The sequence below is a fragment of the Crocuta crocuta genome, unplaced genomic scaffold (genome assembly GCF_008692635.1).
Source record: "Crocuta crocuta isolate KB4526 unplaced genomic scaffold, BGI_CrCroc_1.0 scaffold179, whole genome shotgun sequence".
In the NCBI taxonomy this organism is placed as follows: Eukaryota; Metazoa; Chordata; class Mammalia; order Carnivora; family Hyaenidae; genus Crocuta; species Crocuta crocuta.
Window position 1 is genome coordinate 11,898,830 of NW_027551568.1, and position 13,084 is coordinate 11,911,913.

The window sequence follows — 13,084 nt, forward strand, 5'->3', positions numbered from 1 at the left end:
CCTACAGCACATGCCTGCTCTGGGAACTCCAGAGAACAGCTGGCTGAGACACAAACTTCTTGACTGCTTTCACAAAAAAAAAGTATAAGACTCTTGTTTTCTAGAACTTTTCAGAAGTCTATAATCAGAAAAAAAAAAACCCATTTTTAAATGTAAAATACTTAAAAAAAAACTACCAGAGGGAACAGTTTTGACAGTCTAATGCTTAAGTAAAAACAATGGAATTCTTAAAAGTTTAAGTAAACAAATTATGACTGTATTAACAGTTTATAATGATTCTGAGTCAGGGACACTCTAATCTGACCTCAACTATTGGCCGATCTATACTTTCACCCAAAAGTATGGAATACGACTGTTCAACATTGAAATAATATACTTTCTGTACTATAATAATTTTTAGAAATCGAAAATTATAATTCTAACTTTAAAGTATTAGTACTCCTATCTTTATAAATGCCGTAAACCTGGATTCATTATTTTACAACTTCATAATATTAAGCAGTAGTAGTCAACATTAAAGATTGAATTGCTTATTAAAATACATACATCTGCAGTGATGTCATTGAACTTGGTGATAAAGGCATGTTTTACAATATCCACAGCAGTTTCTGATGCAATCACCATACAGACATCTGGAAACAACACCCAGAGGTGATCTAGAAAAGTGTAGGGAAAGGGAGACAGTTAAATCTCTTCATAGGAACAGAGTACTATGTACCATAATAGTATTAAACAGGCAGCCACAGAAATCTGAAATCTCAGCAGGGCTCAATTATAATGCTGCTAATAAATGATAACAGAGGCAAAACTAGCATTCAATTAATTACCAAAAGAAGTCTATTTTATCAAGTTAAAGGAAAATTCATTCAATAGATACTTATTGTGTATTGTCTCTACGTCAAGTCACAGAGGTGAGTGGAGCCCCTGACTTCCTTCACACAGCCAACACACTGGTAGGAAGACTAATTAGGCAGGCTTCTTGTAAAATCCTTCAATTTAGCTGCCTAGTGTGCCAGTAAATAGCTAGTCGGGACATGTGCCCAAGTTAATAGAACGATCTTCCTCTCTTTGATCACTATGATTTAAAGATACTGACCATTTATTTCAGTGTCCCACAGATGCCATCTGTCAAGTTTGCTCACCTTTTATCATATTTATTAAGATGTCAATTTAGTACCGAGTACCTGATAAAAAATGCAAACAAATAACTCCTAACACCCTGAAGAATGATGTGAGAGTGTGACAGAGCAAGAAAAAGGTTAGAAATGTCAACAAGGATGCAGGCAGTTTGGGATCTGGGCACTGGAGGGCAGGGTGGGGAGAATACAGCTCAGGCCATCCGTGTTGACAGTTTTAGTGGGTCTGACATTGTGCTGAGGTTTTGGGAATCAGGAAACTTCTTTCCAGGTCAAACTCTGCAACTAACTAGCTACATGACTTCTGGCAAGTTTCTTAATGACCTAAGTCCCAGTTTCCTCATCTACAAAATAAAAAGGATCCATATTTTATGACTATGAGAATGAAGACAGGCAGTGCAATGTGCCTGGCACACAAAATAGCAAGAATTACTCTTATGTTATTCACGATCTTGCAAGCTTACAGGAAGCTTTCATAAATGGGATTTTTTTAATGTTTATTTTAGAGACACAGAGAGAGACAGTGTGAGTGGGGGAGGGGCAGAGAGACAGAATCTGAAGGAGGCTACAGGCTCCAACTTATCACACAGAGCCCAATGCGGGGCTCAGATTCATGAGCCATGAGATCACAACCTGAGCCGAACCAATTGAACCACCCAGGCGCCACAATGGGATTTTTTTAAAAAAAGAAATTAAAAAAAGATACTAAAGAAAGAGTGAAAGAATGATGAATTCACCCACATTAAGTGCTCCTTTTATCATACTGCCATAGCAGTAATAAAGAAGGCCCAAGGCAATCCGCTGCAAGTCCCAGTACAAATGAGAAGATGACTTCAAACATCCAGCCATCAGCAGGCTTAGGACTACTGTCCTTTGGCACAACAGTTCCGCTTCAAGACTGCTGATCCCATGCGGGCTCTGCTGGGACCAGCCTCACATGCCCACTACCCAGCCTCATTCAGACACCATGTTAGCTGACATAGCTGTAAACCAAGAATGCAGGTGCACAGAGAAAATCCCAGTGTGGGGAGGAGGGCTTTGCTGCCGTAGCTCAGGTAGACTTTGGATCTATTCAGGTAAAAACTCAAGCCACCGTGAGATGTATTTCATCTTATGCTTTCCACAAGAAAATTACTTTCGGAAATGTATTTCCAAGATCGTATATATCATTTAACAACTGTTTCTGGTTTTTCACAGGTACCTGAACACTAGCAATGAATCAAAATAAATTAACAAGAAGTTATTAAGAACCTGGAATGTGCATGGCATTGAGGATAATAAATAAAATACAAAAAAAAATCTCGTTTCTTAAGAACAGGGTTGTATCAAAATGTCAGACATAAAAAAACTCTCAATTACTTGAGACACTTGAGCACATGATCGTTTCCCACCAAGCTCGCTTCAGCATTTCCAGACTGTGTTTAACTACCTGTCTGTTTTCACTATTAACCTGGGAGTCCTACACATATCTTAGTACTGTCTATGTGGGCCACAGTGCCCAGCCGTTTGTAAATGTCTGCTAAGTGAATGGGTGATGAAAATCCATAGAATCCTTTTAAAAAAAAATTATTTTAGAGAGTGAGAGGGTACGAGTTAGCAGGGGGACAGGAGTAGAGGGAGAGAGAGGGGAAAAGGAGAGAGAGAGAGAGGAAGAATCTTAAGCAGGCTCCACGGCCAGCACAGAGCCCGACGCAGGCTCCATTCCACAACCCTGGGATCAAGAGTTGGACACTCAACCGACTGAGCCACCTAGATGCCCCAAAAATTCATAGAATTTTCACAACTTCCTATTAACCCTGACTTAAAGGTGTATAAGTAACCAAATTTACTGCTTGACATCATATTTCTTCAATTTATCCTTGTTCAAAATGCTGATTAAAAGGCAGTAAACGAGTAAGAGACAAATGTTAAGAAAGAAGTTTCTCCGGTGAATCCTGTAAGTGGAAAAGAGCTGACTGTGTTTAGAGAACCCCAGCTTGCTCCAGTTAAACAAATAAACAAAGAGGCTGCAGGGCCCAGCAGGCTCCGCTCACCCACCCAGTCCACCGCTTGGAGGCGCTGCGGGGTTTACGGGGAGTGCCGGCCGAAGACGGCCTCCCACGCCGCGGCATCCCGGCCACCTCAGAGAACACACTCACTCCCCCCTACCAAAGCAGGTCTTTTCAACACCCAAGGAGTGGAATGGCTGACGTTTTTGAAGTTGTCTGCAATATTCATCTAACTCCATGTAAAAGAATGCTTTACGGTGCAAGAGTAAAATTCAAAGGCACCATATTTGTTAAGCGTTACAAACCTGGATTCCAAGAAAACTGCTCCATGTTTCTTAGACACACGATTAGCAAAAGCACGTAATTCGTGAATCGTTCCTTAATATCTGAAAAAAAATTTTTAACATATAAATACTGTACTGCATATACGTAATAGTAATACAGTACATGTATAATTTTTAGTCAGAACACAAAGTATGATTATGTAGAAATGTCTGAAAAATAAATACACTACTTCATGTATAGGACGGTGTTACATTGGTAAAGCATTTACATCTTTCACTGACCTAGTTCTAGAATGGAAATTCCCATTTTGTATATGGTTGAATAGAGATCCATGTTTTTTTCTTTTTTAGTACTGAGGAAGGTTCCGGCTCAACTACCATTTGTTTATCTGTTTTCTTGCTGATGGACCTTTGGGTTGTTTCCAGTGTCTAGCTGCTATGAATAAAGCTGCCAAATTTCTGGTAGAAGTCTTTTGTGAAAATGTGCTCTAACTGCTGAGTTACAAGACAAACACTTAAATGTATAAGAAACTGCCAGAAGGCTTTCCAGAGCAATTTTCCAAGCATGAGAATGTCCGTCACTCTGTACCCCTGCTAGCATTTGGCACTGTCACACCAGAGGAGCAGACACTCTGGGGCGTGCGCAATGATAGTTCATTAGGGCTTTTTCAACCCCATTTTTCACCGCAGTGAAAATGCCAGTGTGGCAAGAGATAAAGCATGTGTTCATATTTTCATGAAACAGTCTTGACTTTGTGAACTCTCTTCCAGGGTCTCAGGGACACCCCTCCAGGGTTCTCTGGGCTATACTTTGAGAACTACGCCACTATGCTCCTTTGATTTTCATAACTATGAAAGAAAATGTTTCCAGGGATAGATGCTGAGCCTTCATGCTTCTCAAGGTAGTAAGAAGGCACTATGGCATAACTGAAAAAGCTGAAGAACAGAGAGACAATCTGAGGGTTATGTCATAATTCTGCTCTTAGCATCTGTGTGTGTGACCTTGGGGAAGTCAAATTACTTTCTGTGTTAGTTTCCACATCTATAAAATGGAACATCATCTGCTACAAAGAAATTTCTGGATTAAGCAGCAGCTCTGAAAATATGGTAAGGTGCTATACAAATGTTTCTCATTATTTATTATCTTAAATATCTTGAGATTACAATATCCTGGAGAATAAGAAAACTTAGATAAAGATGTTGAGGGAGTAAGAGAATGTAAGAGTGAGAGAACTTAAGTCAAAGAAACAGTAACCCGGAGGAAATGTGACATCCCAGTTTCAAAATGAACTGTAAAATAATACTGCATAAGGCTGCCTGTAGAGGCCAAGTGTACATACCACTATTTGACATTTGGAAAAGATTGTTCTTTTCAAACTTCTTGAAAACGCTTCCTTTAATTTCAACAAACTGCAATAGTAAACAAAAACACGACTTTTATCATTATAACAGTTTAAAACACGGACATGCTACATATAAAACTTCCTGGAGAGTAAATAATATGAAAAAATAATTTTGTCCCATCCAGAATATTACCACTAAAGTGTCCACAGAACCTCAAACATGTAAAATAAAACCTCATACTTACATTATTAGACATCATGATGGTGAGCAGAGACTTGTTGTGTGAGTTAAAAGCCACGTTGAGAGTTGTTGCTTGAACCATGATGAGAATTGCATGCAAAACTAGCAGTGAGTGACATCAAGGAAAAAGCCCATTTTCAGGTCATATCAGTGGATACAACTACACAGTTTTGAAAGTGAACAAAGTGGAGAGGGGGGTCTGGTTATGCTTTCTAAATCCAGTCTTGCGTTCATGCGTTGTTATCTCATTAGCTACCGGGGATACAAAGTTCATAGGTAAGACTTACGGGACCCACGTGAAACAAAAGCACCAATGAGTCTCAGTGCATCTGTTCACTCGGACCACGAGTCCTGGAAGACGGCTGTCTGGTTCTTTCTGGATTTCTGACATTTGGCACAAGGCCTGGGAAATAAGTCTTCAAAAAAGTTTGTTAAATCTATGGAATAAATTAGGATAAATACTGAGAAAAGTGACTTAGCTAGTTTGCATTCTAAAATAGAAAAGCACACAAATAAAAGTCTGGAAGCAACTGGCATCTGTAGTTCTACAGGGAATGGGGATGTGAGATAATAAGAAATGTCTAATAATGAAGATTCTTTACATGTCATTTTTGAAAACATCCACAAATTGCAGGCATTATGTTCGTATTACACGTGGACTAGTTTATTTAAATGAGAAGAGTAGCTGTTTTACTCCATATATTTGGAACTTTCATGCTTACAGAAACCTTCCCACTTAGCCCCTTCATTTTCCAAGTGTTAATCCAATCCTTTCAAGTCACATTTTTTCAGGAGTCCTGACCCCATGTGGAACTGAAGTGCAGCTACTCATGCGTGTGTACAAAGGTATATATGGGCACACGCGCATGCACACATGCACACACACGCACTCACAAAGTTTATAGTAAAACCTTTGATCCTCAAAAGAAAAGCTTTAAGATGGTGCGGGGGAATAGTGGACATAAAACCTCCAAAATTCCTCTCAACCAATTTCAAATTCTACCTCTAGATGAGCTGTATACATTTTAAGCCCTAGGATTTAACAAAGAATTCACAGGCTTAAAGATAACTTCCAAACAATTCCAGTGGGTATGAAAGTTATACAGATGTACATAAAGTATGTGTAAACACGGACGCTTCATTCTCAAGTCCTTCCATATAATCAGTTACGCTGGGACAGAGCTGTTTTCTCCCAGTTAAAGGAGCAAGCACACATAGGTCTCTTTAATTTATAATCACTACTATAGGCAATTTATCAAAAGAAAGCAGACATTTCACATTAATCTTCAGCACACACACACCCCACCCTTTAAATCTGGGAAACACCTAACTGAATAAAATGGTGTAAGACATGCACTAAGTTGAAATTCCCAGTAACTCTAAAGGATACAAACATAGAGGACGGCCATGAAAAAGTGAGGAATCACCCCGATATGGGCTCTTTTTCTTTCTTTAGGCTCTGTTGCCGTCCAGTAGAGAGCATCTAATATATCTTGTCCAAATGATGAAAACAGACGATCTGCTACCTAAGGAGAAAAATTATTGGAAAGGTGTTTGCTTTTTTGTTCTCTTCCCTGAAACGTGTTTCTCAATATTCCACCAAAACATGTTACTACAATTCAGATGCAACTTAAATACTGAAGCTCTTTTTAAATCCCCCTGGAAGGCAAGCTACAACAAAAGAAGAGAGATCTTTGTTTACTTATGCAGGGGTATTTCTTTATTCTCTGACATATAGTGAGTGTTTAAATTCTTGTATACTCTGTCTCAGTATCTACATTCATAACAAGGAGTGTCTTCCGTGGTCGCAAAAATAAAAGGGAGAGGCACATCAAAATCATAGGTCCCCCGGTTTTCGTTCTTCGAATTCAGATTCAGGATCTGGACTTAAATCCTTTAGGACAAATATACAATTTGACCCACTGTATTTCTACCTAATATTTTGAAATAATGGTAGCTGTAATCTATCTTGGGTTAATTATATAGTATATAATATGCAGATTTACTTCCTAAAAATATTTTCAGGTACGAATCTCCATGAATATAGTAGGATATATAACTAGAAGCACATTAAAAAAAAAAAAAAGGAGGAAAAAGGAGGGCACAGGTAATGCAGGCTGCAGCTGTCATGGGCATCCACACCCCTATCATCAACCTGGGGCTCCCGCAATCTCTAACCCATCACTCTGTTCATTTTCACCATGGTATTTCTCATTTCCTAATATCTCCTTGTTTACGGTCTTTTTCCACCTGAAGAACAGAAGATTCATGAGAATAGGCTTTGCTCACCTCTGGATTTTTAGGGTCTAAAGGCAGTGCTTGGCATGTAGAAATTACTGATTAAATATTTGCTAAATGAAGACATAAGAGCTACCCACTTTTCAGGGAGTGCTCAACACACGTACGGCACCATGCTAAGCCCTATGTACTGCCTCACTGACCATGCGTAATTCCCCTAGCACCTGTGGTTCACAGGTGAGGCAGTAAAGAGTCAGAGACACTCAGCAACCTGCAGCCACACCCAGGACAGCAAGGGTTCAGTCAGAGATGGTGTATCCCTAGATGAGAGCCTGCACCCCCGTCCACTATGCTGAAACCACATCATCAGCTGTAGTCTGCAGAGTGAGTATGTGTTTCAGCCGTTCTGATCAGCAATTCATGGACCCTTTTCCTTAAAGCCTATTCTCTAATAACAGTACCAAGGCCACCCTGTAGAGGGCTTTATAAACTAGGGGGCACATTATGTTTAGGGGTAGGCAGAAGCCCTCGGCACCTACAGTCCCCTATGAGGGAAGGCAGGGGAAGAAAGTAGTAGGCCCCGGCAGGAAGAGCCAGTCACTCACAGAAAGAACGAGATGGGCCCAGGCTTTTCTGTATGGTGCAGGGGTGGGAGGAGACTGGAATGGCTACTCTGCCTCAAAACCCCACACCCACCATCTGCATCCTACTTGGAGGGGCGAAACAAGAGCACAGGCAATGAGCCTAGAATCAGGCAGCTGGGGTAGGTTTTACATCATGTTGGTCAGTGAACTTAGGAGTAAGCAGGATGGCCAGAGTTCCACGGCTTCTGTGAGGACAGGAAGAGCCCTGCTCCAGCACAGCAACGTGGTCTCAGAGCAGACACGCTGGCAGCCCCCACACCACTCCAGCTGCCCAAGTCATTAGGGAAAGTCCTTTCCCGGCTCATTTAAAAGATAAGTAGACTTTACTTGTGTCCCTAAGAAGTAGTATAGGAAAATGCATTTGAATCTCAAAAGTTTTATTATATCACCTAGGGTAGCTTACTTACTATTTTAAGAACTTATTAAAGCAAAGAATTTTTTTTTTGCTTTGTGTAGCTGCTTATTTTTTGTATGAAAACAGATTTTCATACATCGACTGCTCTGAAGTGAAACACATTATATTATAAAATATTAAGTACTGGAGAAATTGGGAAGCTTCTGTTTGCTTGCTCTATGCAAAAATTCCAAAGCACTTTAAAATGTAAATCTATTATAGCAAACACATACATAATCCTATCATTTCTTCATAACTTTTAAAGGTCCAGTGAAAAGTATACATGGGTTTCCAATGAATCTGCAAACAAATTTCCCTACCAACTGACAACGTACCTTCTCACAGGGGTACTGACTAAACTCTAGGCAGCAGGCACCCTTCTCTCCCCTACCTGAGGACAGGTCACGTCCTGGGGGCCCAGGACCAGCAGCGGACACCATATCGTCAGGATGAGATTCTCCAGCCTCAGCCCAGCACCACTTAATCAGAATCTGCATTTTTAACAAGGTCCTCAAGTGACTGTATAAACATCAAGACCAACAACAGTCCCAATACTAGAGCTGGCAGCAAGTATTCCATATCAGAAGGCTCCAAGTCTGCGCATCAACCAAGCCTGCCGCAGCCTAGGAGGCTGCACCGACCACGTGGGTCTAAGAGGGCCTTACTCACCTCGAGCATATTGTAGATGATGTACAGCTTGATGACTGACTGCCCCCTTATCAGGTGATACATCATGGAGTAGTCAACGTAGTGCATCATGAAATAGCAGATTACCAAAATGACACCCTTCAGGATGTCACACACCTGAGCAGGCTGAAGCAAACGTCTGTCCCTGAAATACATAAGAAGTAATAAAAGCATGAGTTTTACTTAATGTGTCCTCAAAATAATCTTTACATGCACTGGCATACAAAAATAACAATGAGAATTAACGTTCATCTTTTAAGAACAAATTCTACTGACTACTCAGCAGTGTGAAGTTTTCTGTTGAGTACAAAATATAAAGATATGAAACAGAATTACTATTAGAAGTGGGCTCTCTTAACAAGTGAACACAGAGGGCAGGCGTCTGCTGATAAAATGCTTTGAAGCAATGGATTTCCATGATTTTGACATAAGCCTTTCACCTCATCGCAAAGCCCTGCAGTCAACTGGCTCAGCCCCCGTCATACAACAGTAGCTCTGCACTTTTCATTTACAGCATAGTAGGTTCCTCCATGTCATTTTGCAAGGCATTCATACTTTCATTATGGCATCATGGCCCGTTGTGTGGCTGCGCCATAATTTACCTAACACCACTGGCAGATATCCAGTCTTCTGTAACCATAGACCATGATGCCGTGTACAGGTCATGCCTCATATGTGAAAATTTATCTGCGGGATAAAGTTCTAAAATTGGACTTGAAGGGTATGTTCCCTCGACAGAAGCAGTGGAACTGCCCTCTCTGATGGCTGGACCAAATTTCACATCCACTAGTAGCTTATGAGGAAGCGTGTAGCCCAAGGGCATCAATCCAGGGTTGGATCAGCTTTTGGATCTCTGCCAATCCCATTGCGGAAAAATGGCATCTAGCATACTTCCAGCTGATTTTTCCCAATGGGAAAGTGGCATTTCTTTATATATTTATTTATATTTTCTGTGAATTCTCCCCTCGTATCTTTTTATTCGCTTGACCCAAGTTGAAAATTGTGTTTTACGAGTTAATATGGGCAGAATCATTGTTTACTTCAGATGGGGTTCAAGGCAGTATACGCCAAGTATGCCAATGTGGCATATTATTTTGAATTAAAGTGACTGAAGAAACAGCTGATAACAAGGACACTCTGACCTCTTCTGTCCCTTTGAAAGCAGGAGATAAATTCCCCTATGAATTCCTCCTTGCACCTGGAGTGACATAGAAGGCATCCTTATCACCAGAGAGAAGAAACACAAGCACTGAGCAGGCTGTATAATCAACCCTTGTCACTTCTTCATTAGCTTGCTACCCCAAGCCCAAACGGTGGGGTCTTGTTAATTCTTCACAAATTTACTCTTTCTTTGTCTTAAAGGTATAAATGCTTCCTGCTTGGTCACTTCTTTGAGTCTTATATTTTTATGAGCTCCTGTACATGTGAAATCAAATTTTTTTTCTGTTAGTCTGCTTTATGGCAGGTTAATTATTGGATCAGCCAAAGAATCTAGAAAGGAAAAAAGGAAAAGTACCCTCACCTACACTTCTGAGGCCAGAGCATAAAGAGCTAAATCTAAACTGTGCATGGAATCATCCTACTAAGACACAGTAAGATGTTTTCTTTTCCAAAAAACAAACAACAAAAAAAAAAACCCACCCACACCCACACCCACAGAAAAGAGGAAATTTAACATTTCTTTCAGTGGCTATGAAATTCCCATGACCCTAATGGAAGCGGCTCTAAGTTTCCTGCAGGCAAATTCCTCGCTCCATCTACTGTTGGCACAGCTTTTCTGCCCAGTGTAATTAACAAAAGCCCTCAGTACTTGCTTCAAGAGTCACAGAATCTCTTTTCCATCCCAGTGACAACATTCTAGCACCAACCTAAGGAGTCAGCTCATTTTCCAGCTGGCTGTCGCTCGACATTCTAAGGTCTCCCTACATATATTCGGTATTGCCTGGTGACCTATTCTCTGAGGCTCTTTCCTAACCACTGTCCACATTTGGATCAGGGGGCTGTTTCCTTTCACAGTCTTGCAGACTTCAACAAGGAATCTGCAAGTCTTCCCAACTGTCACCTGAAACACTGTTTTACATAAACAGTGAAATATTATTTTACAAATGAGGTTTGCAGCATCAGCTCCATGAGCAGTTGATACAGGACCTCATTCTTATTTTCTATAATGCACACCACACGTGGTTTTCAGTCAGATATGATCTTGATCTGTTCACAGAGAGAACACAGGATACTGCAAAAGTCCTGAAAAGAGGCAAATTCTGTGAGAACTAGATCTACAAAGGTTTTGAAGTAGGTGGGAAGACACTGAAATGAAGCAGGGAGTCTAAATGGGGCCACAGGTCAGGATTTGCCTACGTCAGACCGTAGGTCTTGAGACCAGTGCTAGAAACTGACAAACCAATGGAAATTATTCTTAGCAGCTGAAATTTTGGGCAAAACTGCTTCAGGGACAAAGCTGATCAATCTCTATCACTGTTTCCCTGTCCCCCCGACTCTTGTGTCCAGTGCTGTTCCTCTCTCCCAAGTGGATTCTGGCTGTTGCTCTTCGTGGCCCAGAGTGACCTTCACGTCCCATCTCCCAGCACCCGGCCCAGAACAGAGATCTCTGTCAAGGGCTATTCGATTATCAAGGCAATTCCCTGCACCCATCCCCACAAGATTAAAAACAGAAGAGGCATTACATTTGTCGAGAGTTGGAACTAAACGTATGTTCAATTCAAACAATGAGAAGAGGAGAGTTGGAAGCCGTGTGTGACTGCCTCCCCGGCCCGTGTGTGACTGCCTCCCCGGGGCAGCCAGGGGACAAACTGCGCTGGCGCGGAGCTCACCACCCAACTTCCTCAGAAGCGCAGGCGCAGCCCTGCGTATGCTGGATACACCAAGAGTCGTGGGCCTTTCTATTTAGGAACTATAGGTCATGTTTTATGAATTAAAGAAAATGATAGGTACCAAAAGTAGAGCAGTATTAATTAATTAATTTGCGTTAATTACCACAGTGATTTTGATTATTAATTAAAGAAAACTAGACTTAGAGATTTTGGTGATAGATTGGCATTTACTTAGGTAAGTGATCTCAGCCAAAGTAATTTTACTTAAGAGACAAAGGTCTTATAAAGACAATTATGTGTCTTTATAAACATTTACAACAAAAGACCAATGTATTGATATATCTATGAAAGAATACTGTTACTAATTACAAATCACTGTTGGAAATTAGAGCTACCAAACATTGGAAAAATATACCCTAAAATAGCACACAATATGACACATTTTGAACGAAGATGGTAACAATTCACAATTAAGTATAAACAACTTAGTTTATCTTTATCTTGCCTAGGATTAAACCAGGTTGTAAAAACGACAGAAACATTGTAGAAACACCTTATATCACATCAGCTACTATGCGGCAGGCACAGTTCTAAGCACTTGGAATACACTCATTTCCATATTCACAATAATCCTATTGGCAAGGAACTATCATGATCTCAGTCTTACAGATGAGGCAAAGTGCAGTCAAGAATGTGCCTGCAGCCTAACAGTTACTAAGTCAAGAAATGGAGGATCAGGGATTTGAACCTTGGCAGTCTGGCTCCAGAAGGCATTTTCTTTACTACCATCCACCATTCTAGACTCTACTTTAAAAGAACTTTTAAAAAATGGGGTGGGTGCCTGGGTGGCTCAGTCAGCTGAGCGTCCAACTTCAGCTCAGGTCATGATCTCAGGGTTCATGGGTTCGAGCCCCGCATCGGCCTCTGTGCTGACAGCTCAGAGCCTGGAGCCTGCTTCAGATTCTGTGTCTCCCTCTCTGTCTGACCCTCCCCCACTCATGCTCTGTTTCTCAAAAATAAATAAATGCTAAAAATAAATAAATGAAAGAACTTTTAAATCAACAAGTTGGTACCCTTTCTCTTTCAGCATAATTTAATAATATATTATCACTGTACTGACATCTCATTTGGAAAAATTTTGTGCTAAACAGCAAATGTATCCATCATTTTTGTTCTTTATTTCTAAAAAGAGAATAAAAACAGGACCATATTTCACTGGACCCACTGCCTTCTGTATGCTCCCACCTCTGGTGAAAATGTCCATTGTTAATGTCATAAGTGGTTGCTCCAGAGAGAAC

General features: G+C 40.7%; 1 protein-coding gene across 2 annotated transcripts in view; it reads right to left on the reverse strand.

The window, feature by feature from the left end:
- TAPT1 (transmembrane anterior posterior transformation 1) overlaps window positions 1-13,084 on the reverse strand; it is a 48,960-nt gene that overhangs the window by 13,386 nt on the left and 22,490 nt on the right. For both annotated transcript variants that reach the window (XM_077750401.1, XM_077750400.1), the window contains 6 exons: window positions 8,938-9,100; window positions 6,383-6,518; window positions 4,997-5,094; window positions 4,749-4,818; window positions 3,430-3,510; window positions 547-656 (listed from right to left, as the gene is read on the reverse strand). In XM_077750401.1, the coding sequence (XP_077606527.1) occupies window positions 547-656; window positions 3,430-3,510; window positions 4,749-4,818; window positions 4,997-5,094; window positions 6,383-6,518; window positions 8,938-9,100 (658 nt within the window). The remainder of the gene's footprint in view (window positions 1-546; window positions 657-3,429; window positions 3,511-4,748; window positions 4,819-4,996; window positions 5,095-6,382; window positions 6,519-8,937; window positions 9,101-13,084) is intronic.